The 27,671-nt window shown below is 40.8% G+C and overlaps 1 protein-coding gene across 2 annotated transcripts in view; it reads right to left on the bottom strand.

The window, feature by feature from the left end:
• Nucleotides 1-27,671, bottom strand: part of Vsnl1 (visinin like 1) — a 110,281-nt gene that overhangs the window by 42,469 nt on the left and 40,141 nt on the right. Inside the window, exon 2 of one of the 2 annotated variants that reach the window (XM_074049212.1) lies at nucleotides 20,061-20,223. In XM_074049212.1, the coding sequence (XP_073905313.1) occupies nucleotides 20,061-20,222 (162 nt within the window). In that variant the 5' untranslated portion in view covers nucleotide 20,223. Of the gene's footprint in view, nucleotides 1-20,060; nucleotides 20,228-27,671 lie in introns of both variants that reach the window. The other variant, XM_020172593.2, reaches the window with a different exon arrangement.

The raw sequence follows: 27,671 nt of genomic DNA, 5'->3' as shown, positions 1-27,671 counted from the left end.
TGTGTGTGAGACATTGCTATCCATATCATTTAGATGAAAAAATGATCAAAGAGTTTATGTTACACAGTAAGAGCGCTGGGAAATTCAAAGTCAGACTTTATACAGAGCTCAGAATTCATCATTAGCGTGACCTGACACATGTAACTTTCTCTCTTTGTGCCTCAGTTGTGGTCTGTGTAAAATAGAGATCATTCAACAGTACCTAGTACAGAAGGCTGTTGTCTGAATTAAGCAATTATCACAGAGAACAGGCATAGATAGACTCATGCCCTGGCACATAGCAAGTGCTTCCTAAGTGGTGAGATTGTTGTTCATACTCAATTCTGCATCCACAGCATCCTATCTTCTCTGTTTCTTTTATAACATCTACTTGATGCCTAATAGAAGCTCAATAGATATTAATTCTCTTCCCTTTCTCTTTTCTTTGTCTTTCTGAAAACCAGAAAGAGAACAGGACCAGAAAATGTCACAGTGGCTTGGCTTGTTTTATTGAGCAAAGCTTTGTGTCTGTCTTGGGAAGAAGAGCCAACTCTGGCACTACAGGATCAAAGCAAGTGGAGTTCAGGGCCTCTAAGTGTGGCCCTTGCCTGGCTGGAGTTCAGAGGAAGGTTCCTTGGAAACACAATGGAGATGCAAAGCCTAGCTTCCGTCATCTGCATGCTTCCAGTGCCACATCACTGACACGTCGTTTCTTCTCTGCAAGGCTATTCTGATAAAGGACTGACTAATGGACAGGAAGGGGAGCATCTCGCCAACGTGCTTGTTTCCATTAGATTATGGATGTATTTTTAGAGTGCCTGAGAAATATCTAGGATCTCGCCTTGCAAGATGATTTTATGGACATGGGATTAGAAAGAAATAAACTTTAGCAATAAAAACAAAAGATTACAAATGCTTCCTGCTGCCCAGAGCCCCTTCTTTTCATCACTACTAGCTTCATTGTATTAAGATGAGAAGCCTTCTTAGAACCTTTCTGAGTATTATCTATTTCTCACAGCATTGTGGGCAATATCTACCTCACTGTACTCTCATTGCCAGTTGATTTGCTGATCTGTTTCATTGATTGAGCTCTTTGAGGGCAGGGGCTACAGCTGTTGGCTCTTTTTAGTATCCCCAGCTCTTAATTTGGGCCTTTATAGAGTAGGTTCTTGATAATGCTTAATGAATAGATAGACAAATGGATGAACACACAAATGGATAGATGGATGAAATAAAAAGACCAGTCATTCTGTATCAGCAGATCTTACTATGAGTATAACTACAGGTCCAGGTCTGTGTCTCAGCATTCTTAATCATTGTCTCTCATCCCCTGCTGCATTTGCCTGATGACACCCCAAGCCTAGCTCTTATGTAATTTTCAAGTCTGCAGGTAAATAAATGTTCCAATGCCAAACTGATACAGGAGAGAAACAAGAGCCCTGATCACTGTCCACCAGTCAAACAGCACACTCGGCAGGCTCCCAAGTGAGAATTAAGGTCAGGGAGTAGATGCAGGGAGACAGCAAAAGTGGCAGCAGGTCTTCCCCTATCAAGTTATTGATCATAGTTTCTCATGCTTTTAAAATTAATATCACTGCCTGAAGCTATAAAGTGAACAAATCCATAGGACTTTTTTGGTCATTATATAATTCTATTTGGATTAAGTTTCCATTGGTCCTCAGTAAAGCTTCAGAGAGGTTTTCATATTCAGCAGAGATGGCAGAGCGGGGAAAATGAGAGGCTTACACAGGGGGAGTTCATTCCTGCCTGGTAGGGCCTCCCATCTCATCCATAGGAGAGCTTCCTCCCTTACCCCTCTGTCTTCTCTTCATCCCAGGATGTGACAGTGGTGAGCTGAGTGGGGAACAACACCGTGGAGGGCAGTAGACAGAGGCCCTGATGACTTGGAGAGCACAGCTGCCAAATCAGCTTAGATTTTGCAGGGAGAAGATGATATTCAGTCCACAAGTCTCTTCCACACTCAGATGGACTTTGATTCTAAGGTACCACATAAATGAACTGAATGTATATATATATATATATATATATATATATATATATATATTCTACACACATATGCACACAAGTATATACATATATATGTGGTGTGGGGGCACACACACGTATAACATAAAATACACAAAGAGTCAGCAGGTTCTTTCTATCTCCTCCATGAATTCAGTTGATCATTGGCCCCTCTTAGCATCATCCACTCATATGAATGGTAAACATTATTATCATACATTCCTAACATTAAATAACAGGAAATCTACATCTTCTAAATCTCAAAAATAAATGAGAGCTGGATTCTTGAGCAAGGAAAATGTCATCCTTGCCTGGAATATATTATAATTCACTATCAACCAGAACCCTCAGGTTCTGAGAGCCTTCTTCTGGTTATGAAGATTTTTATATTGAGATGGCCAACCTAGGTGTCTGATGATATCCACTTCCAAAGGCCACCACCATGTCCTCATCTTGAAAGCTGAACAGATGACAGCCCCAACTCTTTTTGCCCTCAAGACATCCCTTGACTTTTCCCAGTTGGTCTTGTCTTATGTAATCTTCCCCAAAGCCAGCTAGAGCCTCATCTGGTGAGTTACCCTGGCAACCCAGCTGTGTCATCTTGAAAGATGTCTCCAGGCACTAGCTTCTGAGTCTGCAAGAGACTTGACTAGGGCTGAGTGGTGAAGTCAAAATATATTAGCTGTAACACAATGTCATCATTGATCGTGCTTCTGGTAGACATGTCGCATTGTTTAAAGGAACATGGATAAAAATAAGTCCTACCCTGACTATGCAGTGAGATTTACTTAGAAAGCAGACACAGCTATCTATTTTGAGAGACTATCTATGTCTTTTATAGTCTCCCTTGCATTGCTTCTAAAAGAAAATCCTTTCAGTTTTTATCTTATTCTCTGAAAAATCTCATTACAAACTCAAACATAAGCAGTTCAATTTTTATCAGGTAGTTTTTTCATGTTAGGGATCTCAAGTTTTACATGTTTTCCTCTCATTTTTTTCTTGGGAAAATAGTATTTCAGGAAGTTCATTGACTGCTCTTTTGCTAGTGATTGTCTCATGCAGTCATAAGAAAATTAGCTAGTCACTTGACTATGAGAATGGAGACATTGTGTTATTCTTTTATGTTATGTTACTTTCCGCTTATTTCAACATTCTATATGGAAAAGGTCATTGTGGATCTTTGTAGTTTATTACTCTGGATAAGCCACTCCAAAATGTTCTATTCCTTTCACTTATTCTTTGAATTGAATTTCAGTTGAACTACAGGATAAAGTCCTTTATTTGTTTATGAATTCATTCTCTCAACAAACTAACTGCTACTATTGGATGCTGGAGATGCAAAGATAAGACACTTGCCTTTGTGGGTAGTTGGACAAGGAAACAGCCACAATCACAAGTGACCTGTGTTACGGGCATGAGCCTGTCTAGCAGAGATCTAGTGATAGGCCCATATGGCTTTGAGAATCTTGGCATTGAAAGGAAGTTAAGTCATATGGTTCCACTTTACAAAGGAAGAAACGAAGGTCACATCTCCCTCTGCCACTCACCTTGTACTTCTCATCCCCTCATCCCCTTTTCTCACTCACACTAAACCTTTTTTAGCCCCTTGAATGTAGGGTTCACTCCCTTCTCTGCCTTTATGGATATTTTATTCATTTCTACATCTCCAAAACAAAGTAGGAAATAGAGATCAAAAATGAGGAGCTAGGTGTGGTGTGGTGGTTTACACCTGCAATTAGGAAGTGGAGGTAGAGCATCACAACCTGAGACCAGCCCCACTGAGCAGCTGGGCTCAGTGGCTTATGCCTGTAATCCTAGCTGCTCAAGGAGGTGGAAATACGGATGTTCACAGTTTGAGTCTATCCAGGGCAAAAAGTTAGAAAGACTCTAGCTCAACAAAAAGGTTGGTGCATGGGGGCATGCACTTGTTATCCAGCTATGTGGGAAACTTAAGTAGGCACAGTCCAGCCCAACTCAGGGCAAAAAAAAAAAAAAAAAAAAAGAGACCCTACCTGAAAACAACTACAGCAAAGAAAGCTGGAGGCATGGCTTAGGTGGTTGAATTCCTGCCTGGCGAGCACTAGGTCCTCAGTTTAAATCTCAGCACTGCCAAAAATTTAAAAAGTAAATGTTTCATGTGGTTTCACAGATGTTCTTTGTAGGAGATAGGGAATTTCTGAGACTCTATACCCCTAAGAGGTTTGTAACTGGCTCAAATTCCACAGCTTGTCAGCAGCATAGACCTGACCAGGCCTTGGGCCTCTGGGATTTTAGCTCCTTCTCCTGTGTGTGTGAAATTGGGTGCTTTCTCTTCAAAGAATAGATAGCCCCCCTAAGGGTGGCCTTGACTATAAAGGAGTTAATTATCCCACACTACATGCAGTCCAGGCATTGTTTAGGGCTGATTCTGCAGCTCAGGGGCACCAACAAAGGCCCTAGTGCTTCTGTCTCTCCACTCTGCCATGCTCAGCTTGGAAGCCACAGCTTCCCTCATCACTGAAAAATCATCTGCGGCAATTCTAAGCCACAGAGGTGTGCAGACCCCACTCTCCACGGGAGTGGAAACCTTCCTCCCTCCTGCTCCAGCAGACCCTTCTTCAAATACTTTCTTAACAGGATTGGATAACTTGCCCTCATCCCAGAGGCAAGGTAGACCAGGAAAGTACGTCTCTGAATGTTTATCCTCTACAAGCCTTGTACAGAAAAAGGAAAAATGGGGTGGCCACTCAGTAGGTAACCAATATATCTGGCGTCTTGTTTAATCAAACTACCTTCTGTGGCTCTTCAGTGCTGGGCATTAAGATTTGGATACGGGGTCTTGTAATTTGGGTTCATTAAGTCTGCTTGAGAAGGAAGCTGACATTTCTCAGGTGGATGGACTTCTTCAACCTCACAGATATAGTCAACTCACTCTGGCTTTCTGCTGACCCAACTCCAACCCTGTCTATAAGGAGCCCTCATAATCATTTGGGGAAGTAGGCACAGCAACTCATTCCATTTATCTGGTGAGAAAACTCGAATTCAGAGAGTGAAGGACTTGCTTACAGCCAGGTAGCTGGAGGGTGGCAGAACCAGAGTGTGGACTCTGTTCTTAATCCAGGCCCCATCCCTCCTTCCTTCTCCATTCCGGAAGTCATGTGGAAACATATGGGACATTTGCATGAATGTTTTAAATCTGGAGACTATGAGAAAGCAAAACACTCTACCAGTGAGCTCAGTACCAAAGATCTAGCCTGAGATTTCCACCAAAGATCTAGCCACCCAGTAAAAGCCAGCGGAGCCAATTCAAACTGCCTGGGTTTGAATGCTGTATGAGTTTGGAAAGTTACTTCACTGCTTTGTGCGTTGGTTTCCTCATTTGCAAAATGGGGTAAATAATAAAACCTACCTCATATGTCCTGATGAAGATTATATGCATTAATTTATGAGAGTGCTTAGAACTGTGTTGGATACATGTAGAACATTCAGTTAAGGTTGGGTAGTGGCATCTATCTGTAACAGATAGTCATTTGATTATCCTTTGATTTATTCTAGAAAGGATCTAAAGTGCCTAGCTATTTTACAATTTAAAGCTAACCAGCCCCTTCTCATAGACTCCCAGGGTGTGACAGTCTCTTGGAGTGGACAATAAACTTATTGATTATACAGGGGAAACAGGTGCCATTCTTGCCCCCCCACTCCAATATCCAGTATAGAATGTTTTGTCTTCAACAGGGTTAACCCTCAGAAGGGCTCCTACCTGCCCATGAACCTTACCTGGGTGCTTTGCTGGGGTATTGGGTTCTTCCTGAGCCTTTCTTCCTAGTCAGTGTGACATGTTCCAGCTGAGGAGCTCAGAAAAGGCAGATTTCCTCCCTCCTGGCTTATGGCCCCAGGCTCTGGACAGATTCCCTAGAATGTGTATCAGGGCAGTCTTTTCTCTTCTTCTTTCCCTCCTTTCTATACAAGAACAGAGGTGGCTAGGCCAGCCTCAACGGGATGCTGGGGAGGCTGTGACACATGCCTTGAAAGCTGTGACAGCTTCCAAGTTATGCTAAGTGTGAGACAGTCCCCTGTAGAAGGTGGAAACTTGAGGTTGCACGGAGAGGGACAAAACCAGAAAAATCTGACTGCATAAGCATACTGTGAGGTCAGGTTCCTTATTTCCATGTTCTGCGTGTCATAAGGAGAGTGACTGTTGCCATTTATTGAGTACTTGAATGGCAGGTGCTTTTAAGGTGGATGTGAAGGACCATTTGACAGCTGTAGGATCTGAAAATAAGAGAAATCAAGAACCTGCCTAAAGGATCCCAGCTCCTCAGGAGGAGAGCTGGGATTCATCCCATGAGTCTCAGTCCAGGACTGCTCTTTCCTGTTACTTAACATGGATTCTGAGCTGCTGTCTATGTCTCTGGTTTAGAAATCCAAATTTGAGATGATAATATAGGTAACCAGCTTTGTGCCACTTATTAATAAAAAAATATATGTAGGAAACCCAAACAAATCAACTATAACACAGGGCAGCATCCATCTTGCACTTGTCTCTGAAGATGTCATGAACCTTGCTAAGATAGCCAATTTGTCTTTGCTTTCAACCTAAAATGTGATGTATTCACCTCTTTATTTCAGGAAGAAGGGCTTCCATCCACAAGAAAGACCATGTGGATATCTGACTATATGGAGACAGCTTGGCTGCCTTCATGGGAACACCCATGTTACTGTTTTTGCCATGAAACTTGAAAAATTCAGTTCTTTCTCAGCAAGTCCACACCAGCATCTCTCTGTGAAAAACAGTAGAAACAGGACCAGGTCAGACTTGCTCCCTAAACAAGGGGTGGCTCAGGGCAGACAGTTCTGGCTGGGAAGGAATGGGGAAGACGACATAGCCATGTGGGCTGGGGTCAGCCCCAGTACAAGGGAGGCTGGGCAGCAAACCTCCTGCCGGGAAGTTGCAGCCTGCCCTGGGCAAACTCCTACATTTCTTCCAAGGTCAGTCCCCTGCTCCTCCTGCTTGCTTTATGCTCTGCACAGGAGTGTTTCTCCCTCACGGTCTACATCCTTGATGGACCTCAGTCCCAGCTCCAGGCAGTCCCTTTACCCAGGAAGCCTGGCTGGACTCTACTTCACCTGCTTTTTCTTTCCTTTTTCTGAGCTCCCAAAGCCCCAGCTCACACATGACCTTACTTGGATTGTTGTTATACTTGTTCCCTTTGAAGGCTTTATCTCCCCAGATGGCCTGGGGTGTCCACTGATATCCTGCTTGCTGATGCTCCCTTGTCAAATCTAGCTTTGAACACATAAGACGTAGACAACAAATATTTTTTAAATAACTCAGTCAAATTCATCTTAAGTCATTTGTTGGGGAACTGTATGAGTTCCCATAGCTTTCTCTTCAAATCACTGGGAACATGGAAGAGGGAAAATGAAACGTGACTTCTCATTCCTGGCACCGTCCATTCTGTTGCTCTAAGAACTTCAGGCCACCAGAGTTTCCATGGTCTTCTAGCACATCCTGGCAAAGTTTGCCTATTATCCATTTTGAAAAGCACCTGGATGCCTACTGCACAGGATTCAGGACTTCGGACTTTTCTGGCATTCAATGTCCTCTATGATCTGGCCACACTCATGTCTCCAACTCCTTTACCCTAATATCTCTTTGGTTATCTGACATTTCAAACAACACAACTGCTTTCTGTTTCTTACACCAACCAACCCTACCTCTTCCTGTCTGCTCAAATCTCAATGTCTGTGGGCCTCTAAATCTATATGCTAAAATACTGACCCCCAAGGTGACAGTTTTAGGTGGTGATTAGGCCATGAGTGGGGAGCCCTCATGAATGGGATTTATATCTTCATTTAAAAAAAAAAAGGCCCTAGAGAGCTGACTGTCTCCTCCTACTACATGAGGACACACAGAAAGAGCCATTTATGAATCAGGAAAACAGGCTCTTTCTAGACACTGAATTTGTCAGCCTGAAGAATACAAATGTGCACGGAAGCAACACTAAGAATCTCTCTGAATAGCTATCTCTATCTCAAACTAGTGAAATGCTATCTTTCTTGTTACCTCTTACATTTTCTCTTCAACAAAATCAGAAAACAGGAGAGCGGAACAGGTTCTGCCCGAAAGCAGTGTGTGTGGGGGGTGATGAGGAGTGGGGAGGTGGCCAAAACAATGTATACACATGTGAGTAAATGGACAAACTATAAAAAAAATTGTGAGAAACAAATTTCTGCTGTTTATGTGCTACTCTATTTATGGTGATTTGTTATAGCTGCTCCAATGGAATAAGACACCACACTTGTGGCCTTTCTTAGGTTGTAACTTCCTGCTAGGAATGTCACTTTTGCAGCCACAAATCCTACTTAAATTTCAAAGTATCTTAAAATCTTCAGAGAAGATATTTATAAGGAAATTTCCTAGACTAAAATATCTGTACCTGTCTTGGGCATATATCATTTTCTACGTGTCTTTTAACTATTTAAGCAGATTGTTACACTTTCTTCTATGTTGGGAACCCTAAATGAATGTGGGAGTCTGACTCAAAGTCCATGTCTCCCCCTCTCCCTAAGAGCTCTTGGCTATGGAATTGTCCAGGACATCACTGATAGTTGTTGAAAGTGGATGACCATGGATGCCTTCTCTGCATTACTATCTTCATGGGAGTCCCCTAAGATATAGCACATGAGGTTCTTGGACAGATTTGGGCTTGCTTTACCACTGAATTTCCCTTTCTGTCCCCAGTGACGGTGACTGAACTAAATCTTTGTTCAGAGATCAGGGCAGGATCCATCACAGCAACGTCAGGGCAGTCAGAGGACAAGCTCAAAAGCTCCATAACAATCCTCAGAGGGAAATGGTCAAAGGTTCCAAAACCATTCAAAGGGAAGACAAGGGAGAGAATCATCAATATGATAGAAAAATTTCTTCAAGCAGATGCTCAATGAGCCACAGGGAAAGAGAAGGAACTGATACCCATATGGGTGAGTCAGTCAGCTACATTCACAGACTCAAGATGGGTCACTGATATGAAGTCCATATCACCAATTCAAAGGATCAAGAAAAATCCAATAATGTGAAATAATTTTACAAGTCAAATCCTGTAATAGCAATGGGCTATTTCTTCCTCTTTGGTTCTGTTTCCAATTAGAAAAAATAGACTATCCTTGCACAATTGACTGTGAAGATAACTAGCTCAAGAGGAGGTCCTTTTTGCTTTAAATCCCATCATCAGGTGGGAGTTGAGGCACATCTTTTATATATTAACTAGAACAGTTAAGAAGTGGATCTACCTTAGGTATATCCTCATTTGTCAAATGTTCTCACTTGTAAAATGCAGAGAGGGTGGACTGGGGGAGATGTAAAGGGCTCTTTTCACCCTATCTAGAGGAAAGAAAATATGTGGTATCATTTAAAAGCATTCCTTTAGGATGTCATGGTGGTAGTGAACACTGATATCCCTCTCACTGACACCTGCCCTATCACGGTAAGCCAAATTCCAAGGTGTGGAAGCCATCCAAAGTGATTTCACACCCTGGAGATAGGGGAAGGTTATCACTTGGACTCCTCTGGAGTGAGTGCTATCTCTAATGTAAACCATGCTGGTAGCTAGCTATTCTCTGAGACAATCTTACAGTAATGAAATGCTGGAGCCTCATTTGGGACTCTGTTCTTAGACACTACCTTTACTGTTGTTACTTTCTTGAGATTTCAGACCCCGGCTCTTGTTTTCCACATTAATTCAGGTTGAAATGCAGTCTCAATCATGTTGGCAAACATTCCAAATGGAAATGAATTCCCTGGTTCTCACTAAAAATTGCAACATTCTCACCAGCACAATCTGGATGACATTATGTGTCTTATGTAACATCTATTTCCCTAAGGGATTGAAATGTATCTACATATAGCTCTGCCCAACAAATTCTTAATAAGCCCAACAAAATTTTAATAAGCTCGACTTCTAATTACCTCTTATTAACAAGAAGAATCTGAATCCCTGAAAATTCAACATCTAAAAATCTTTTTTTTGAGCCAAGACTTTTATTTTCAAAATTGATTTGGATCAGATGTTGGGAGAAGAGATAATAGTCATCTTTGCTACAGTTTCTTTTGATAAAATGTCCCATAGGGTGCAAGTTATGGAGGCCATAAACTGAGAAACCAGGCTCTTTGGCACCTGGCCGTCCCTCCCATGCTCAGGCACCTAACATCAAGGTCCCCCATTAGCTGCACTTCATCAAGATGATGCCCTGTTGGCAAAGCCCTTTCATTTCTGCCACCTTCTTATCATGATAATGGTCTATTAAAAAAGTAGGGCTCAGAGCATTCCCCTCATTTGACAGATGAGAAAACTGAGGGTCATAGAGAGTTTTTTGATTTATTTAGCAAAACCATAACATGAAGGACTTTCCCAGGTTCATATGGCTAGTGCATAGTAGAGCCAGGGGTACATCCAGTCTTCTGATTAACCACATGACATCCACCTGTATTCAGGAAAAATAGCATGCTAGGCTTTGGAGAACAGAGAAGGGCTCTACTTAGAAATAAGCTGAGAAGAGCTTATAGAATTGTATTGCAAAACTAGAATATCCTTGCTAAAAGTAGGAGTGTGGGTGCTAACCAAAGTCATGGGAGCACCAGGACTTTGGAGGAGTCTTTTCTGCTTTTGGAAATTGGAGAGATCACAGAATGATACCCCAGGGAGACTCTTTTGAACTGGTCCTGGAAGGAGGCAGGATGGAGCAACAAGGGAACATCTGATGTATTCTGCCTTGCAACAAAGCAGACAAGAGAACTCTGAGATACCTGCTCCAGAATGTGGCCCACAGGAGACAGGGAACACAGAAAGGTGGCAAGAAGTCTAGATTTTTGGTGGCTAGGCGCTTGTCACTGGTTGCCACTCTATAACTTCAGCCAAGTCTCCTGACTTTCTAACACCTATGGCTGAAACCCTAGGTCTGTGTCCTAGGCCATGGAAGAATCCAGAGAGCTGATGGTCAGATTGGAGTGGGTTAGAATGATATAAAAAAAGGAATAAACAAGGATAGGAGAAGAGAGAGAGAGAGAGGAAAGGAGAAACAAGGGAGCGACCTCGGGCAGGAACTGTTATTCACAGCTTTGTCTTCTACAGGTTGTTACTTCTAGATGGTCTAAGCAGGACCACCCAGGGGCTTTTATGAGTTTGGTTGGGTTTTGTATTTTGTTTCAGCCTAATGTGCTTTGTACAGTGGGTCTCCTGCCAACACCATGCATAAAGACTGTGAAACAACACTGGGTTTTTTTTTATTGGTTTTAGTTTCTGGTCAATGAGATTTTTTTTTTTTTTGAGTTTCCAAGCAGAAAGATAGCTTTTCATGTTCCAAATCCACCCTTCCTTTGAGGACCAGCCTTATTATCACTTTCCTAACCAGCCATCTTTGAGCCCTCTGGCTCTTCCTTGTCCTTTTGTCCTGATCCTAAGAGATATGGTATGATGACTGTTCAAATATACTTTCACCCTTCACTTGAGAATAAGTTTCTTCTTTCATTTTTTGGCTGTTCTGGAGTTTGAACTTACAGCCTTATACTTGCTAGGCAAACGCTCTACCTCTTGAGCCACACCTCTAGCCTGAGAATAGGTTTCTTGATGGCACTAGACCATGGCTGTGTGGTCAGGGAACCATGATGTTCCCATCCACAGACCCAGTGCTCTACAGCCTTGGCACTCAGGAATGCTCAGAAGAATGGATGGAAAGGAGGGCTTGGATTATATTTGATCCCCTTGGAGCCTCTCCATTTGCATTAACATGGATCTCTAATAGGCCCTGAATGCATCAGGAACATTACCTGCAAACTGAAAGCACATTTAACAAAGTGCTGATTAGAAGCCTTTATTCTCATTCTTATGGCAGTGAAGTTTATTTGACAGTTTAATTTAGCAGTTTTTTTTTCTTTTTTTATGTGTCAATTAAGAGTCAATAACTACTGTCATAGAGCCTAGAATGTTAGGTTTGATAATGGTTAAAAGCATCCTCTGTGATTCTTAACCTTTTTTGAGTCTATAGAAATGTGTGTGAATCTGACGAAAGCTATGCCAAGTGAGCTGTTATAACAGCTTACATATAATTTCAGTGTATACAGAACTCTCAAAGCTTATCCAAGGATATTCCAAGGTAACTATCTAGACAAGTATCAATCATGGATTTTTCCCCATTGGAACTATCTGGGAGGTCAGCAGCCCTGAGGAAGGGCCCAGTCACTTGCTAATTGAGAGTTCAGTCCAAGTGATGTTGATGAATGCTGAGTTTTAGAGCTATTGATAAAGACTGACTGGTTCATTTGCATAGATGCTCAAGTTTAGAACAAGAAAAACAAAAGCACTTGTCCAAAGTCACACAGAAAGCAGACCTCAATGCACACATTTTGGTTCATATTCTACCAAACAAATGTTACATGTCTACTGACAATCCTGTACTTATTGTATGTCTGAACACAACTTTCAGGGAGAGTATCTTTTACTTTTGGTAGTAGATTTTTAAGCCTAAGAGTAAAATTTGAAAGTAGAATTCTTTTTTTTATATGAAGTTTTAATTAAAGATAACTAATCATGTTAAAAGATAAACCATATCTATTCAAAACAATTCATGCATGTTATACCCAATAGTCAAAACTTACACTTATTTAAAGACAAAAGATACAATTACTAAGTATTCTCTAATGATTTCCCAGCAATAGCCTTTAACAACAATAAAAAGAGGCTGGGATATACAGGGAACTGGAAAAACTAAACTCTCCTAAAATCAATGACCCAATAAAGAAATGGGCAACTGAACTAAAACCAACTTTCTCAAAAGAAGAAATTCAAATGGCCAAAAAGCAGGTGAAAAAATGCTCACCATCTCTAGCCATAAAGGAAATGCAAATCAAAACCACACTAAGATTCCACCTCACCCCTGTTAGAATAGCCATTATCAAAAACACCTCCGACAACATGTGTTGGCGAGGATGTGGGGGAAAACAGAGCCTTGTACACTGCTGGTGGGAATGCAAGCTGGTGCAACCACTCTGGAAAAAAATTTGGAGGCTTCTTAAAAATCTAAACATAGATCTGCCATATGATCCAGCAATCCCACTCCTGGGGATATACCCAAAGGAATGTGACACAGGTTACTCCAAAGGCACCTGCACACCCATGTTTATTGCAGCACTATTCACAATAGCCAAGTTATGGAAACAGCCAAGATGTCCCACTACTAACGAATGGATTAAGAAAATGTGGTATTTATACACAATGGAATTTTATGCAGCCATGAAGAAGAATGAAATCTTATCATTTGCAAGTAAATGGATGGAACTGGAGAACATCATTCTGAGCGATGTTAGCCAGACTCAGAAAACCAAAAATTGTGTGTTCTCCCTCATGTGTGGTCTTTAGATCAAGGGCAAACACAGCAATGGTGTAGGACTTGGGTTACATGACAGGGGGAGAACATATACGGGAAGTACGGTGTTAGATAGAAAACCCAAAAACATGAAAGCATTTGATGACCCCACTGCAGAGGAATTAATACAGAAACCTTAAAGCAACAGAGGTCAACATGAGAAGGGGATCAGGAACCAGTGTAAAGATCAGTTAGAGATGAATCAACCTGGGTTGTAACACATTTGTACATAAAAGCAATGCTAGGAATCTCTCTTTATAGCTGTCCTTATCTCAACTAGCAAAAATGCTATGTCTTTCTTATTATTGCTTATTTCTACTCTTCAACAGAACTGGAGAAAAGTGCAGAACAGATTCTGCCTGGAAGGGAGGGGGGAGAGGGTTGCGGGGGCAGGAGGGAGAACTGACCCAAACAATGTATGCACATGTGAATAAATGAATAAGAAAAAAATGAGGCTAGGGTGTGGTGCAAGTGGTAGATTACTTGCCTAGCAAGCACAAGGCCCCAAGTTCACACCCCAGTACCACCAAGAACAAAAAAAAGTCATGTAAGTTCTATTTACCATACCAACATTCAAATGTCTAGAAATAAGCACACATATATTAAAAAGACTAAAAAGCTTCTGTAAGAAATTTAAAATTAAGAGAAAATGTATATTTTATACATTAATAGGAATTAATGTTGATTAAATAACATTAATGGGAAGATAAATTTAAAAGTTTGTGGCACTTGAAAAGTAATTTTTAAATTTAATACATATCAGAAAATAAAGAAAATTTCAAACTAAAGTAAATATAAAAGGCTTATTGTTCATATAACTTGAGAAAAACATAATCTTGAGATGTAATAATTCTAAAACTGTCAAGAATTATTCCTGTTACACATAGATTTCATAAATGTTGGCAAAGCATAGCTTTGAAAGTAGAATTCTAAAACCATGCAGAGAATCATAGGGTATTTTTGTAATAGTTTATTAACTAAAATGTTTCTTGTTCTATTAAATATCTTTACCAATATTTAGGTACTTTTAATAAATATATTAAATATCTTTACAATTTAATAAAGATCTTAAATATTTAATAAAGATATTAATATCTTTATTAAGAATTTAATTATTAATTAAATATCTTTATCCAATATTCAGGTACTCCTGATTCTGTATCACTTATTTTTATTTTCATACACGTTATTAAGTAGTTGTACTAATAGAATTTTCATGAGTAGAATTATTTTCCAATGCTTTAGGCCTAGAGATTTTCTTATTGAACTCCACCAATATATTTTCTTGCAAAATAAAGATGTTTTTGTGAAGTGAAAATAAGGTGACTTGCAAGCTCCTCCAGGATCTGAGCTTTCTGAAGGTACTACATGCTGGCACAGTGTTTATTTCACAGAACAAACAAAAGAAATGGATCATGAATAAGTGAATGAATCAATGAATGACTGCTCCTAGAAAGAGATGCTGGAACTGCATTTTCTAATGCCAAATTACAAGAGCTTTTCAGGAAATGACTACTCGCAGGGACATGGGCTGCTTTGGCAGGAGCTCTGCTGTTATATGTGAATACATTTTAGAAAAATTCAGACTGTTTAGTTGGTGATGATCAAATTAGGCTCTAGAGCTCTCCCACTTGTCTCTGGTGCACCTACCACCGCTTCATGAGCACTTAAGACTGTGTTGAGGGGAAAACTTGGTACAATGAAATATGGGCTAGAGCTCATCAGAACAGCCCTTGGCTATCTAGTCACCTCTGAGAATGCACTCCCTTCTTCACTTATAAAATGATAAACAGTTGTGATTGTGCAAGGGAGTCTCCTTTCTGGAGGAATGGTGCTTTGGCTGAGACAGCCAGTGTTTGGTGGGGATGGAAGAAAAAGGGCTTTAGTGCCACACTTCATGTTGTCTGACAGCTAGGAGCTGGGGATAGGCTTTGTGCTTGGGAGGACACAGAATTCAGTGTTAAAAATCTGTGAGAGGAATTGGGGTGGTGCAGCCTCCTTCTATGTCCTGCCATACTGCTGCTCCATCTCATTGGTTATGGGCACAATTTCCTATTGAACTTTCATAAAACCTCACATCCTCTTCTGTATTCCATTGTATACTGCCACCTGACTTGGTGTGTGAAGTAAAACTTATTTCCATTTTGGTTCTCTGAGAGTAAACGAGTAGATGATCAATCATGAAGCCCACACAGTTTATAATTGTTTGGAAATAATTTTCATTTCCTTTCTTTCCTTTGGGACTTTACCAAGTGAAGTGATAAGACAGGCTTTATTATTTCCCACTATAGGTAAAGAAACTGAGATCTAGAGAGGCAGAGATTTGGCAAACATACTATAGTTAGGATTGACTCACATCTGTCAGATTCCTAATCCCATGATTAAAGAAAAAACTAATTCTATGAAAATAGTCTTGAAAATCAAACTGCAAACACTCATCAACATCTCTTTTGGGTTCTTTGTAGGACTTCACTAGGTTTTTTACTTAGTTTCTTTGGTTTTATCACAGTGGCTAGAAAACTAGGAACAGCATCAGATCTCTAAGGAAGAAGACCTGGGGCAGGGACAATTCCTTCTTCACATGGCTGCCTGTTCTTCTCTAGAGTTGGCGGCTTATCTGGAAATGCAATTAAAATAGAAAACTCACCATCTTGATTTGTGATTTCAACTTGGCAATCAAAATGATTGTTAGAAATAGGAAATTCTCATGGGCAGAAAATAAGGTACTTGGTTCTTACTGACAAAATGCCAAAGCTCTCCCCAACCTATCCGCACAGTATTACAGTGGGGACAACAAAGCATCTGCTTCAACCTGTGTGACCTGAGAACTACAAGCCCTTGAGTGTAGACACGATTCTGGCAGAGGCATCCTTTCATCAGTTACAGAAGGCTCTGAATTTGCACGTGTCAACAGCAAAGGAATGTGGACTGTTCTAGTTTTCTATGACTTCCATAACAAAGTAGCACAGACTAGATGGTTAAAGCAATAGAAATTCATTGGCTGGTAATCCAAACAATGTGTTGACAAAGCTGGTTTCTTCTGTGGTCTTTCTTTGTGGCTTATAGAAGTCTGTGGCTGACTTTTCCCTGTCCTGTGTCTTCCTGTATGCAAATTCTTGTTATAAGGATACTAGTCATACTAAATTAAGGCCCACTCTTACTTGTCTCATTTTAACTTAATCACTTCTTTAAAGACCCTATCCCTGAATACAGTCACATTCTGACATAACTGGAGATAGGACTTCAGCATATGAACTCAAAGGGGGTACAATTCAGCTGGTAACAGGTATCAAGGTTGAAAAAGTTTAAAATTATCGTCTCAGGATTATTTTGTCTTTTAAGGCTAAGGAGAAAAGTGCTTCTCCTATCACTGGGTTAATTATTTTCTTGTTAATATTCCACTTTGATATTAACCTTTCTCCTTTCTACTCTTGCTCTAATACCAAGTATGCACATCATTCCTCCTGGAAATGTGGTTAATTGTGTCATCCTGATTAGTCTGTGAGATCCTGGAGGGCAGGCAGGACTGTCCGTTAGTTGTTTTGGGCAGTCCTCATCACAAGGCCTCCTGAGGAGATATACAGCCAGCAGCAAATGCTTTCTTACTGATGCTTGCTCTGTGATAAGGCTCTGTGCTCACCATTGGGGCTTAAGTGACTGAAAGGAGGTGACTGATCTGTATTTGATTCCTGCATCAAACTGGGAAGGACTGGGCCCTGCTCTATTTTACAATGCTTACTCTGGTTGTTGTATGGTGGTGGGCTGAAGCAGTGCTGATCTGCAACTACCCTGTGAATTCTGTTGAGAGGCTGGGCTGTGAGCTGCATCTCTGTCTCTAATGTTCATCCTGCCTTCATTCTTTGCAATGCTGAAAAAGTTGTCTCATTTTTCTAAATTTCTGCTTTAATGTTGTTAATTGCAAACCTAGTAAAGAAGTTTCTGTAGGTTAGTGACTCAAAGGTTTCGGAAGCTGGGGGTTTATTGCTCTTGGTCTTACAGATGGACATCTCCAGTTGTCCTGCTCCTGCCAAAATCTGTATCAGGACTGGTTCTAGAGCAACTAAAGCCATTGTGCCAGAAGGAAAAAGGCTTGGGTTAGCAGTAGGCTGCACAGACAAGAGGGCAGAGGCTGCAGTTGGCTTTCTTGCTCTGTGGATTCCAGAATAGATCAACTCCACACCCAGCAGAGAAAGAACTACTGCAAAGCACCCATTCTCTAGGATAATGACTATGTCTTGCTGAACACTTGAATTTTTCTGAAGCATGAAAGGAGTTGTTTCTCCTGAGTCTTTCTCCTGGGCCTCTTACGTAACCCTCAGCTTTCTCCTGCCTCTCCCTTTTTGCCTCTCAGAAATGCTTTTTTTTTTTTTTTCTGTGCACATGGCATACTTCTTCTATGCTTCTCCCTTGATTTCTTTCCTTGGACAAGTCTGGAAAGACAGATTTTGCCTGCTTTGTGCCTAGTTGCCACCAGAGCAGAGACTGAGTTTGAATCTCACTGTTAAGAGGCTGCCAAGAATAGCCATTGAGTTTAGAAATACTTCTATTCCTTTCCAGAAAAAAAAATGCACTGTGGGAGAAGTGGGGAGGTGGCAGGTGATTTTGGTCCATATGCATAAGTTGTGCCACAGAACACAAAGGCAGGCTCAGTGTTTACTGGACCCCCAACTATAGGCTGGGGCTTTTGCTGTGCTAAAAACTTCCAGCATGTGAACAAAATAGTTCATTTCCTGCATTTCAACTACTTCTTCAAAGGCAAAATCCCTTCTAATTTCAAGCAAATAGAAATGTGGACAAGAGCTCTCTTAATCACAGAGTGATACCTACTTGGTACCACTTTCAGTGGTATGTAGGTGACTTTGATACACCTCATTTGTCTGTGCTTTCTTTGGGGCTGAGAGTAGAAACAGTTCTGGAGCATGGGCTAACTTCAGATGCGAAAATGGTAGAAGATGTGACTTTGCAAACTATGGGGAATGGTATAACAATCCAGAAAATGCATCTGTTCCACTTCTCTGTAAAAGTAATTTTTATTAATTAAATAATTGATGCTTTTCTCAGCATTTCTATATAAATGATCTCTACAATCTAATAAGACTCAGATCATCTTTGGAAGATTGCAGTGATCTTATAACATGCACACATGTTGCTATAGGTACACCTTTCTGCACACATTTAAGGATATAATTTTTTATATGCCCATGGGTGCACAGCATTGGATAGTCATAACCCTAGGAGCCCAACACCTATCGGTAGTCCATGTGCTGACTGGTCATTTATTTATTTAAAAATCAGTGAAGTTTTCATGTACTAAGTGTCTGCAAACTCACCACCCTAAACGACAACTATATCTTTAACACAATCTATATCTAACCATACAGCTCTATCCCATCCCCTCCTGTGTGTCTTACCTACTAGAGGTAAATGTCAGTCTGAATCCTGTATTCAATTTTTTTGCCTTCCTTTTTCTATCATTTCATTGCATCTATTTATAGTCCTATAAAGTATATTTTTATTTCTGTGTAACTTAGAATCTTTGAAGCTCATTTTGTACTTAGTGTTTTAGTGTTGGTACTTTAACCATTTTGACTGCTATATAACATTTTATTGTGTGAATATCCTACAGTTTCTTTTCCACTTCTCCTTTGATGGGCATTTGGTTTGCTTCCCAGTTTTGCCAGTTTGAACATGGTAGCTATGAGCATGCCCCTTCTACATGCCCTTGCTTGCTTATGTGCAAGAGTGTAATTGCTGAATCACGAGCTATAGCAAATGTTCAACTTCAGAGATGACAACTTAAAAAGTTCTCTGCAAATATGTGTGAGGGCACATGTGTATGCATTAGCTACAATTAAATGATAACAGCAATATTTTATGTTTGGTATTTAATCAGAAAAGTTAAAAATGTACTTCTTCCCCAAGCATAATATTTTATGGGTGATATAAAATGGAATGTCTTAGATCATGCCAGAACTAGAACCAATGTAGTTCATAAATTCAGACAAGGCAAAAGAATCCAGTGGAAATACACTCTGATGGGGCAGTTATATCTAATGTCCAACAAAAGATAGCTTCAAATTGTATTTGTTTAGAAAATGTTAAGAGCTCATGTTGTAGACATTGATGCTTCAATATGTACTATACCCCTTCTTCTAAATGGGCCATTGTGGGACTCTGGATCCTTACCTGCAGACAGGACGACTTTTCCAGGTGAAAAAGCATCCCAAGTTCTCAGTATCTCTCTGTCTCTGTCTCTGTTTCTCTCTCTCCTCTCTCTCCCTCTCCTTCTCTCTCCCTCCATATATATGAATTATTTTTGTGTGTGTACATATCTTTAGTAAGCCAAACAGTGTTGTTATCAGAAGCTTGTCATAATCATCAGCAAACACTATTGTCTAAGATTTTTATGACTCTTTCAGCAGATGTTGTCATCCTCTGAATTACATTCAGTGTTTGGATTTAATAATTACTCTTCTTATTCAGAAAAAATTATATATATATATATATGTAAACATGTATTTTTATTTTGGATGGAAAACCACCAGAATTGAAACCAACTGGTAGATACTTAGAGTTATCATTCCATGTGAAGCTATATTTTGTGAAGACAGAATTTTCTGTCCAAAAGAACATAAGAGTGATCAAAAGCACATTACCTTCACGTACAGCTGCTGGAACTCCTCAAGGTTCAGCCTCCCGCTTGGACAGTCCTTAAGGAACCCCTTGTACCACTGCTTGAGTTCATGCTCATTGAACTCTGTGCTCTTCACCAGGTCCTCCATGACTTCGGGGGCCAGTTTGCTATTCTGTTTCCCCATTCTACCTAAGGAAAAGCAAATCAATGCAATTAGCGCTGTGGCTATGATCATTTCAAACTCAATTAGGAGCCAAACTGGAATTTTGAACAGTCCCTTGGTTAGAACTCTCTCCACTATGTCTGATCACACTCTTCCAGACTCTAAATCTTTCTTCTTGATGTTCTAGAACAAAGAGAGCAAAAAATAAAACCTCTCAGACAGTTCAAAGTGCTTTGATGCTCACCCTCCTCATCATGTCATCTGTTACTTGCCATTGACTTCCAAATGGAAACCAGGTAGCCTTCACTCTTCATGCTATTCTTATCAAGTGTATGGAAGCTGTTTTTCTTCTCCTTTTCATTACAATTCATTCCCACTAGGTGCTCTGTTGTATATTTCTATATTTAGCCTTAGGGATAGTGAGTGGAATTATTGACAAAAATGATAATAACTAAATGATGAAAAAGAGGCTTGGGAAAACTGAGGAATAAGCACAGGGTGTCTCAGTTGGTCTAGTTCTAAAGCTGTGGCTTTTTTCAAATGAAAACAGTTCATTTTCATGAGTCATATTATTTTTCTGCTTCTCTTTTCATCTTTAGATGCTACCTACAACATTGTTTTCAGAGTTGACAGACTCTTGGTGGGCTTTTTCTAGGGGTTGGTTGTTGTATTTTCATTGATGTAATTCTAGGCTGCTATTATTATTGATAGAAAGTAAAAACAATAGTGCATAAATGATGTTGCCTATACTAGTTATTATTAGTTTCTGTGGCTAATATCATTGTAGAATGTAGGAGGACAGTGTAGTTTGGAGTCATTCCTGGTGGTTACTCTTGAGTTGGCCATTTACTATATGTGTTATTTAGAGCAATATTAATTAATCATTATCTTCAATAAAGAAGACATAATAAAACTCAGCTTTACCGAGATGGCTAATTAAGAGATAAATAGATAAAAAAAGAGTAAAAATAATACTTTGAAGCTGAAATAGTTACTGTATTTGTGCCAGAAAATTAAGATAATTTTAAAAATTTCCTTAATTTTATTGTTTTATAATAACATAAAACATAACAATAGATTGACTTAAAAAGTCGAGATGATCTTGAAGATCTGAGGAACCACCAAAATTAGAAAAGTACAAGAAGATCATTAAAATCTAGTTAGAGGAGAGTGAGTTAGGTTTTGAAGAGTTTACCCAAGTACACACAGGTCTTCAATGTACTTGAAATGAATTTCCTTCCCAGTTCTAGGCAGGCCTACACTTGCAACAGCCGTAAGGGAAAGTCTCATCACATACTTTACTGTTGTTATTTTTTTTAAACTTCTAAAACAGATTCCACACCCATTGTCAGTAACCTGTCCTAACATGGAACAATTCCTCCAGTGTAATGAAACCAGACCATGCTTGCTGCTCTCACGTAGGCACCAGCAGCACGAGTCATGGATGATACCATTCGAATGGCCAGTCATTTTCCAAACTGCTCTGTCTGACAAAAGAAAACAGGGAACACCAACTATGCCTTTTATCATGGAGCTTCCTTACTTATTTTTGCTCTTTAATTTCAAGTTTCAAGTCTTTTATTAGCAAGCGTTCCTTAATTAGAACTTACTGTGGGATTCCACAGTTGGATGTGGAAATCAAGTGGGTACTCAGGTGTCAGGTTTAATTAATGTGGGTAAAGAACTATAATTCATACCTATCTTGACAATCAAAAGATGGACTGCCAAACCTTTTAGTATATAACTTTGTTCTTTTTAGTAGAGAAACACAAATCTTCATGATTGAACTAGAATCCCACCTAATCAAAACAGCTATTGAATATGGAATGTTGCCTGTGGAGAGGACTTACATGGAGCACATCACGCACCTTAATTCTTAGTCTCTATGACAAACCAAGCAACAAGGAGTACTGCAGAGTCCAGAAGTTCAGACAGTTTGGAAACTGATACAAAATCATACAACCAAGACATGTAGAGCTGAAATTTGAACCCACACCTGCAAGACTCCAATATATCATCATAGACAGATAAGAGGATGAAAGGAATTTCAGGGGCAGGAACAGGTGGAGCAAAAGCAGAGAGGTCAGAGAGTTCTAAATCAGTTCCAAGAAGGGACGAAAGAGAGATCATTTTGCCCCACTGGTTGCCTTATTTGGAAAAGACTTACATTTACCAAAACCACAAGGTCAGAAGTGACTTTGTATTGATGATGGGAAAATGAATTAAAGGTTTTAAAAAACCGCCTCCTCCAAGAGCCTTTAGAAGTTCAACAATCCATCAATTCAAGAAGGCTTAGATTATTCATGGATCATTTGTGATACTGTAAACCATTCCCTGACTGGCAGAGGACAGTCTCCCACCCACACAAGAAGCATTGTGAGGACCATGAATCACAGTTCTGGAGGCTCAAATGCATAACTTCATGTCTTTTGGTTATGGGCTATGGTTAGGTCCATTGGTCAGGTGTGCCTGGCAGTGGGTGGATTATGCAAAAAGTCAAGTTCTAGCCTGGTTCACAGTGGCATTGCCATTGTCCTCCTCAAGTCTCATCAAGCCTTGCCTAGACTAATGATCGGCCTCCTCCGTGAGTGACCCAACTCCAACCTACCTTCCACACAGCTGCCTGAGTGAATTTCTGAAATACAAACTTGCTATCTGATCTGCTCCCTAAAATCTTCAAGACCTCCTTTGTCTCCAGGATGCATGACCATCTCCTTAACAAGACACAGTCTTGCTTACTCATATCCTTATTTTCTGCCAGTCTATCCTTTTCTCCTCCTCTGTTTTAATATTTAAAGTGTGCATATTGCACACTTCCATGGCTCTGTGTATGCTGTTATTATTTCCTAGAATGATGTCCTCCTTTGTCTAACCAGCAGACTTCTTCCCCTTCCTCAAGTAGCCTCAGCTCACACCCCACCTCCTCTATGAAACTTTCATGATAGACTTAGCCTTTCTCTAGGTTGCTCCCTTTCCTCGTAAACAGCTTCCATGATCATGATTCATTTCTCTACTGGATTGTTAGTTTTTTGGGGAGAGAGGACTGTCTTTTATTTTTCTTTGCATCCTTGGTAATTTGTGAGGGGCTCAACAAATATTTTTTGAGGGAATGAACAAATGAAGTGAACTGAGGTGTTTGGAAAATAAGTTTTATCATCTATATACGAGGAAAGTCAATACAATTATAGTATAGTACATAGATGGGAGGAGTGTTTCACTTAACTGTATGAAAAATAGCCTGCCCTCCTGAAGATAGATCACTTGTCTGTTCTCATTGCTTAATTTTGAACACTTTAAAAACTGGGCCCATGTCTTTTATTGCAGTATCCTCAGGAACTGGCATAAAGATGGTACTTAGCTATATTTGATAAATGAATGAAAATAGGGATAGAGAGATGCTCTCAGCCTTTTTTTGCTCCTGCTGTTCTGGGCTATGGTGATATGGGCCAAGCAGTATTTCTTATTATGGGACCAGAATGACATAAGTGGGAGTAGATCTTACCTCTCTACCTATAGAAGTTCCATGAGAGGATGCATGCCAGCTCAGTCTATAACTTACTCTGAAATCTTAGGCAAGATTCCTTTCTTCTTTTTTACTCAGTTTCCCCATTTAATAATGAGCAAGGTGGGCCAAATGTTTTTTAAGGTCCTTCCAATGCTACCATTCATTGATTTGTTGCACAAGTTTTATAATTATGAAAATATGAGTCACCAAATTCAGGTAGGCATATCTCAGCACATGTTGGACCTGTGAATTCTTACCTGAGAACCAGTCAGCACTAGAGTGTTTTGTTACTCAAGAAGGGAGGAGACAGAAACCAGAACGTATTACTTTTAAGCTGGTATTCCAGAAAATAATGCAAAATCCAGCCCTACGCCAAACCAAAAGAATTTTTCACTGTTTGAGTTGCATTAGAGAGAAGCTCAGTGCTAGGCACAAAAAGGAAGGGTCAAACAGCTGTGGTGAAAAAAAGAACTTGGTGAAGACAGAGTTCTTGGGGAGAAGACCCCAGCACCACTTAATTACAAATGATACCCAGAATAGATGGAGTTTTTGTACACTGCTTTAGTGTGTGAGAGGCTTTTGTACAGCAACAGTTACCCATATAACAATGCCATCAGAAACCAATAATCATTACTCACTTTTTATTGAAGAGCACTTTGAAGATCAGAGAGATTAAGTGATTTGCTTTAGCTCAACCAGCTAGTAAAGGCTTAGTAAGGACTGAAGGAAGTTCTGTCGTACTTCTTTGCTTTCTAATATAGGCTGTCATCTTCTGCTGCCTGGATGCTTCCTGACTGGAGGTTTGCTCACCTCCCATCCATGTTCTACCCTGTCTGGATGGCAGGTTTCAGAGCAGAAGAGGAAGAGCAGGCAAGAGTGCCTTTGGGAGAGGTTCAGGAGAATTTCCTGGAGAAAGAAAAGGCATCCAGGGAAAAGGGTCCCCAGGTTGCTGAGATGTACCCACGTGCATCTTTTCTTCAAAGACTCTTCTGGTGTTGAAAATGATTCCAATAAAATGCAGTTTTGTGTGTATGTGTGTTTGCTGCCCTAAGCTTGTCTCTAACCTACTCTATTTAATACACCCAGCTTCCCAGGACATAGCAGGGCCTATTGAGTGAGATGAGACACACAGAATTGCATAACCAGCTTCTCCCAGGTAGTCTGGCAATCAGCCTGGGTGAGTTTTAGTGAGATTTAGCAAAAGTTTGGTTGGCTGAGATGGAGCAGTTCAGTCACGTGTGCAGGTACACGGCAGCATAAGCACATCAGTGACTGTCAGTCAACTTGCCACACACTGATGAAAAGCATGAAGGAAAATCACAGTAGATTGTCTAAGCAGAGAACACCCAAACATCACAAAGACCATTCAAGTTCTCTCTAGTTCATCACTCTCCCCATCTGACATCTTTGATATGGTTTCTTGTACTGGGTAACAGCATTAAAGAACTCAAAAACTGCTCACCCAGGGAAGACCAATACTAAAGAGACTGATTTTCAGGGTCTTCTGGTTCAAGCCCTGTGGTTTTAGATTGGAGTGTTCTTGGCTCAGGATGATGACAGATTCTCCCAGATCAATGGGACAGCTGATGGCAGGGCTGTGATGAAAAGCCCAGGGCCCCTACCCCTGCAGCACATTGTCCATATGCCAAACCCTCAAAGCCTATAAGCTGCTGGTAGTTTATCTCTGTTTAAGGATGTCAAAACAACCCCCATCACCAGCCTCCTCAGATCCTATAAACAAGTGACATTGGGTTGTTAGTGCCCAAGATCACTATAACCACCATGCCTCAAGTTGTCTAGCACATTGTATAGGGCTTTCTTTTCTAATAAAGGCAAATATCTGACACTGTGGCTCTTTCTGCTCCTCTTTTTTCCTCCTCCTGAAGCCAAGTACTTACAGGGACCCAGAAGATTTTTCCCAAAGGACAGTGAGAGTGTTGATCACAGGCTGGCATTTCATGCTATGTCTGGAAACCAGAGCGATTTCAGGGAAGAGAAGCCCCTTTGCACAGGGTTCTCTGATGACATTGCCTCAAGCCTGAACCTCATGGGATTACAGCTGATATTCTGGCTCACACTCATGAAATAAGCAGTGGAGCACAGATGCCATCCTTGGGGACTCAAGATAAAAGGTAAAAGTACATATTTGATCTATAATAAATGAAGAAAAATACTTTGATGGCAGTGGCAGTAGCATTGTGAGGGCAAGTGACAAGAGATCTGTTTAAGAATGTGTAATGAATACATGAAGGCTAAAGTAGACAGGGGCTCCAGGGATCAATCAGCTGATGCAGCTGCATTGTTTTCTACAGGAGGACTGGGGAGGTAGGGCTCTAATGCCAGGGAACATGGTGAGTTAGCAATGGAGTCCAGCAGTGTCCTCAGCAAGAAGCTTGTAGGCTGCTGCTGTGCCCAGGCCGTTGATGCTTGGGCATTGAGGTAAGCTGAAGGTCCTTGGCCCTGCAGAATTGGAGGAGCCAGTGAGTGAGACCAGCCTATGAAGTGTATCCTATTTCCTTAGGCCTGCCCCAGCTGCTCCCAGCCAAGTTCCCTCCTGACCTGTCCCTCTGTAGAACAGGGACTGAGAGCCCAAAGTGACCCTGAGGTTTTAGCTGGATGGCACATCCCAGAATTCAGGTTGGGTAATACCAGTGGACATTAGACATTAGATTTTGGAACTCACTAGGTGGTCCTGAGCTAAATCTACCTCATAATTTGGGGTCTAGCTGCCAAAATTGGCAGATCATCCCCTTGAGTATCAGACTAACCCACCATCTTCTTCCTGCTTTTGAAGACACACCACACATTTCCCCAGCACCAGAGAAGTGTGAGCTCAGACCAGTGCCATACTTGGTAGACCAGAGTTGCATTCATTGGCTCATGGCTCTCTTCCATGTCTTTCAAAGTCTTCGGCTTTGGCAAAGTTCCTACTCAGTTTTTCTTGCACCCCATTTTGTTGGTTCCCTTTTCTTTCTATCAGGGCTCAATGTTTTTTATTATCTTTTGGACCATATTTATTGGGGGGAGGGAGTATGTGCTGGAGTCATACCTGTGATCAAATGATGCTTCTGCTAAGTATAAGGTGTATAACTTTTGCTAAGCTACTTAGCACAGTGGAGTCTTGGTTTCTTTGTAAAGTGGAAATGATGCTATTTGGTCACAGGGCTGTTAGGAAGATAATTGAGACAGGTTGAGTTCTTCCCAATAGAACCTTCCACAAAGCAGGATTTCAGCAATAGTAGCTGTCCTTATCATAGGAGTAGCAACTGGGCTGCTCCAGAAGACAGAGAGGTGGATGCTTCAAGATTTCGGACCAGATTCACAACTAGGAGTCACCCTAACCTCCATACCTGCCGGTACATGTAAACAGAATTACACAAATTGTGAGGCGGGGAATTCTTTATAGCCCCAGTTGACTGTTTCCTTCCAGGAAAACTGCTTCTTACACTACTTGAGAGAGGAAACTCTCTTGAGGATCCCATAGCCTTGGCTAAGCATCTATTATTGAGTGAAGGGATTTTCCATCCAGTTCGTTGCTCAGCCACTGAACAGAAGTGTGAGGTGATTAATAGCTGGTGACCTTTCATCCGGAAGGGTTTCAAGCAGCCACACAGTTTTCTTTACTTTATTTTTATTTCTCTGTGCATTCTGACTGTTCTACGTATTTCTGAGAACTGGTTTCTATGAAAGGAAATGGGCTGTCTTTGGCAGTGTCAGAACCTTGCTTGCTTCTGTGAGGTAACAGAGGAAATGCTTTCATTAATAATCACAGCCTTCTGTCCAACAGATTGTGTTCTAGGTTGTGCTGCCAAGTCCCAGTGGGGTGGGACCATGGCCCTTATTTTAGAGCAGTAGGGAGCTGCTGAGAGAGAAGCAGACCAGGAGTGTTCCCCATTACCTGTGCATCTCCCTAATGGGGCAGGGTCTTGATCATTGGGGGTGTCACCCTTTCAGAGTGTGGCCTT

Source organism: Castor canadensis, chromosome 12 (assembly GCF_047511655.1).
Source record: "Castor canadensis chromosome 12, mCasCan1.hap1v2, whole genome shotgun sequence".
NCBI classification, from domain to species: Eukaryota; Metazoa; Chordata; class Mammalia; order Rodentia; family Castoridae; genus Castor; species Castor canadensis.
The sequence above is the reverse complement of the archived record's forward strand: the minus strand, read 5'-3'. Positions and strand labels throughout refer to the sequence as shown.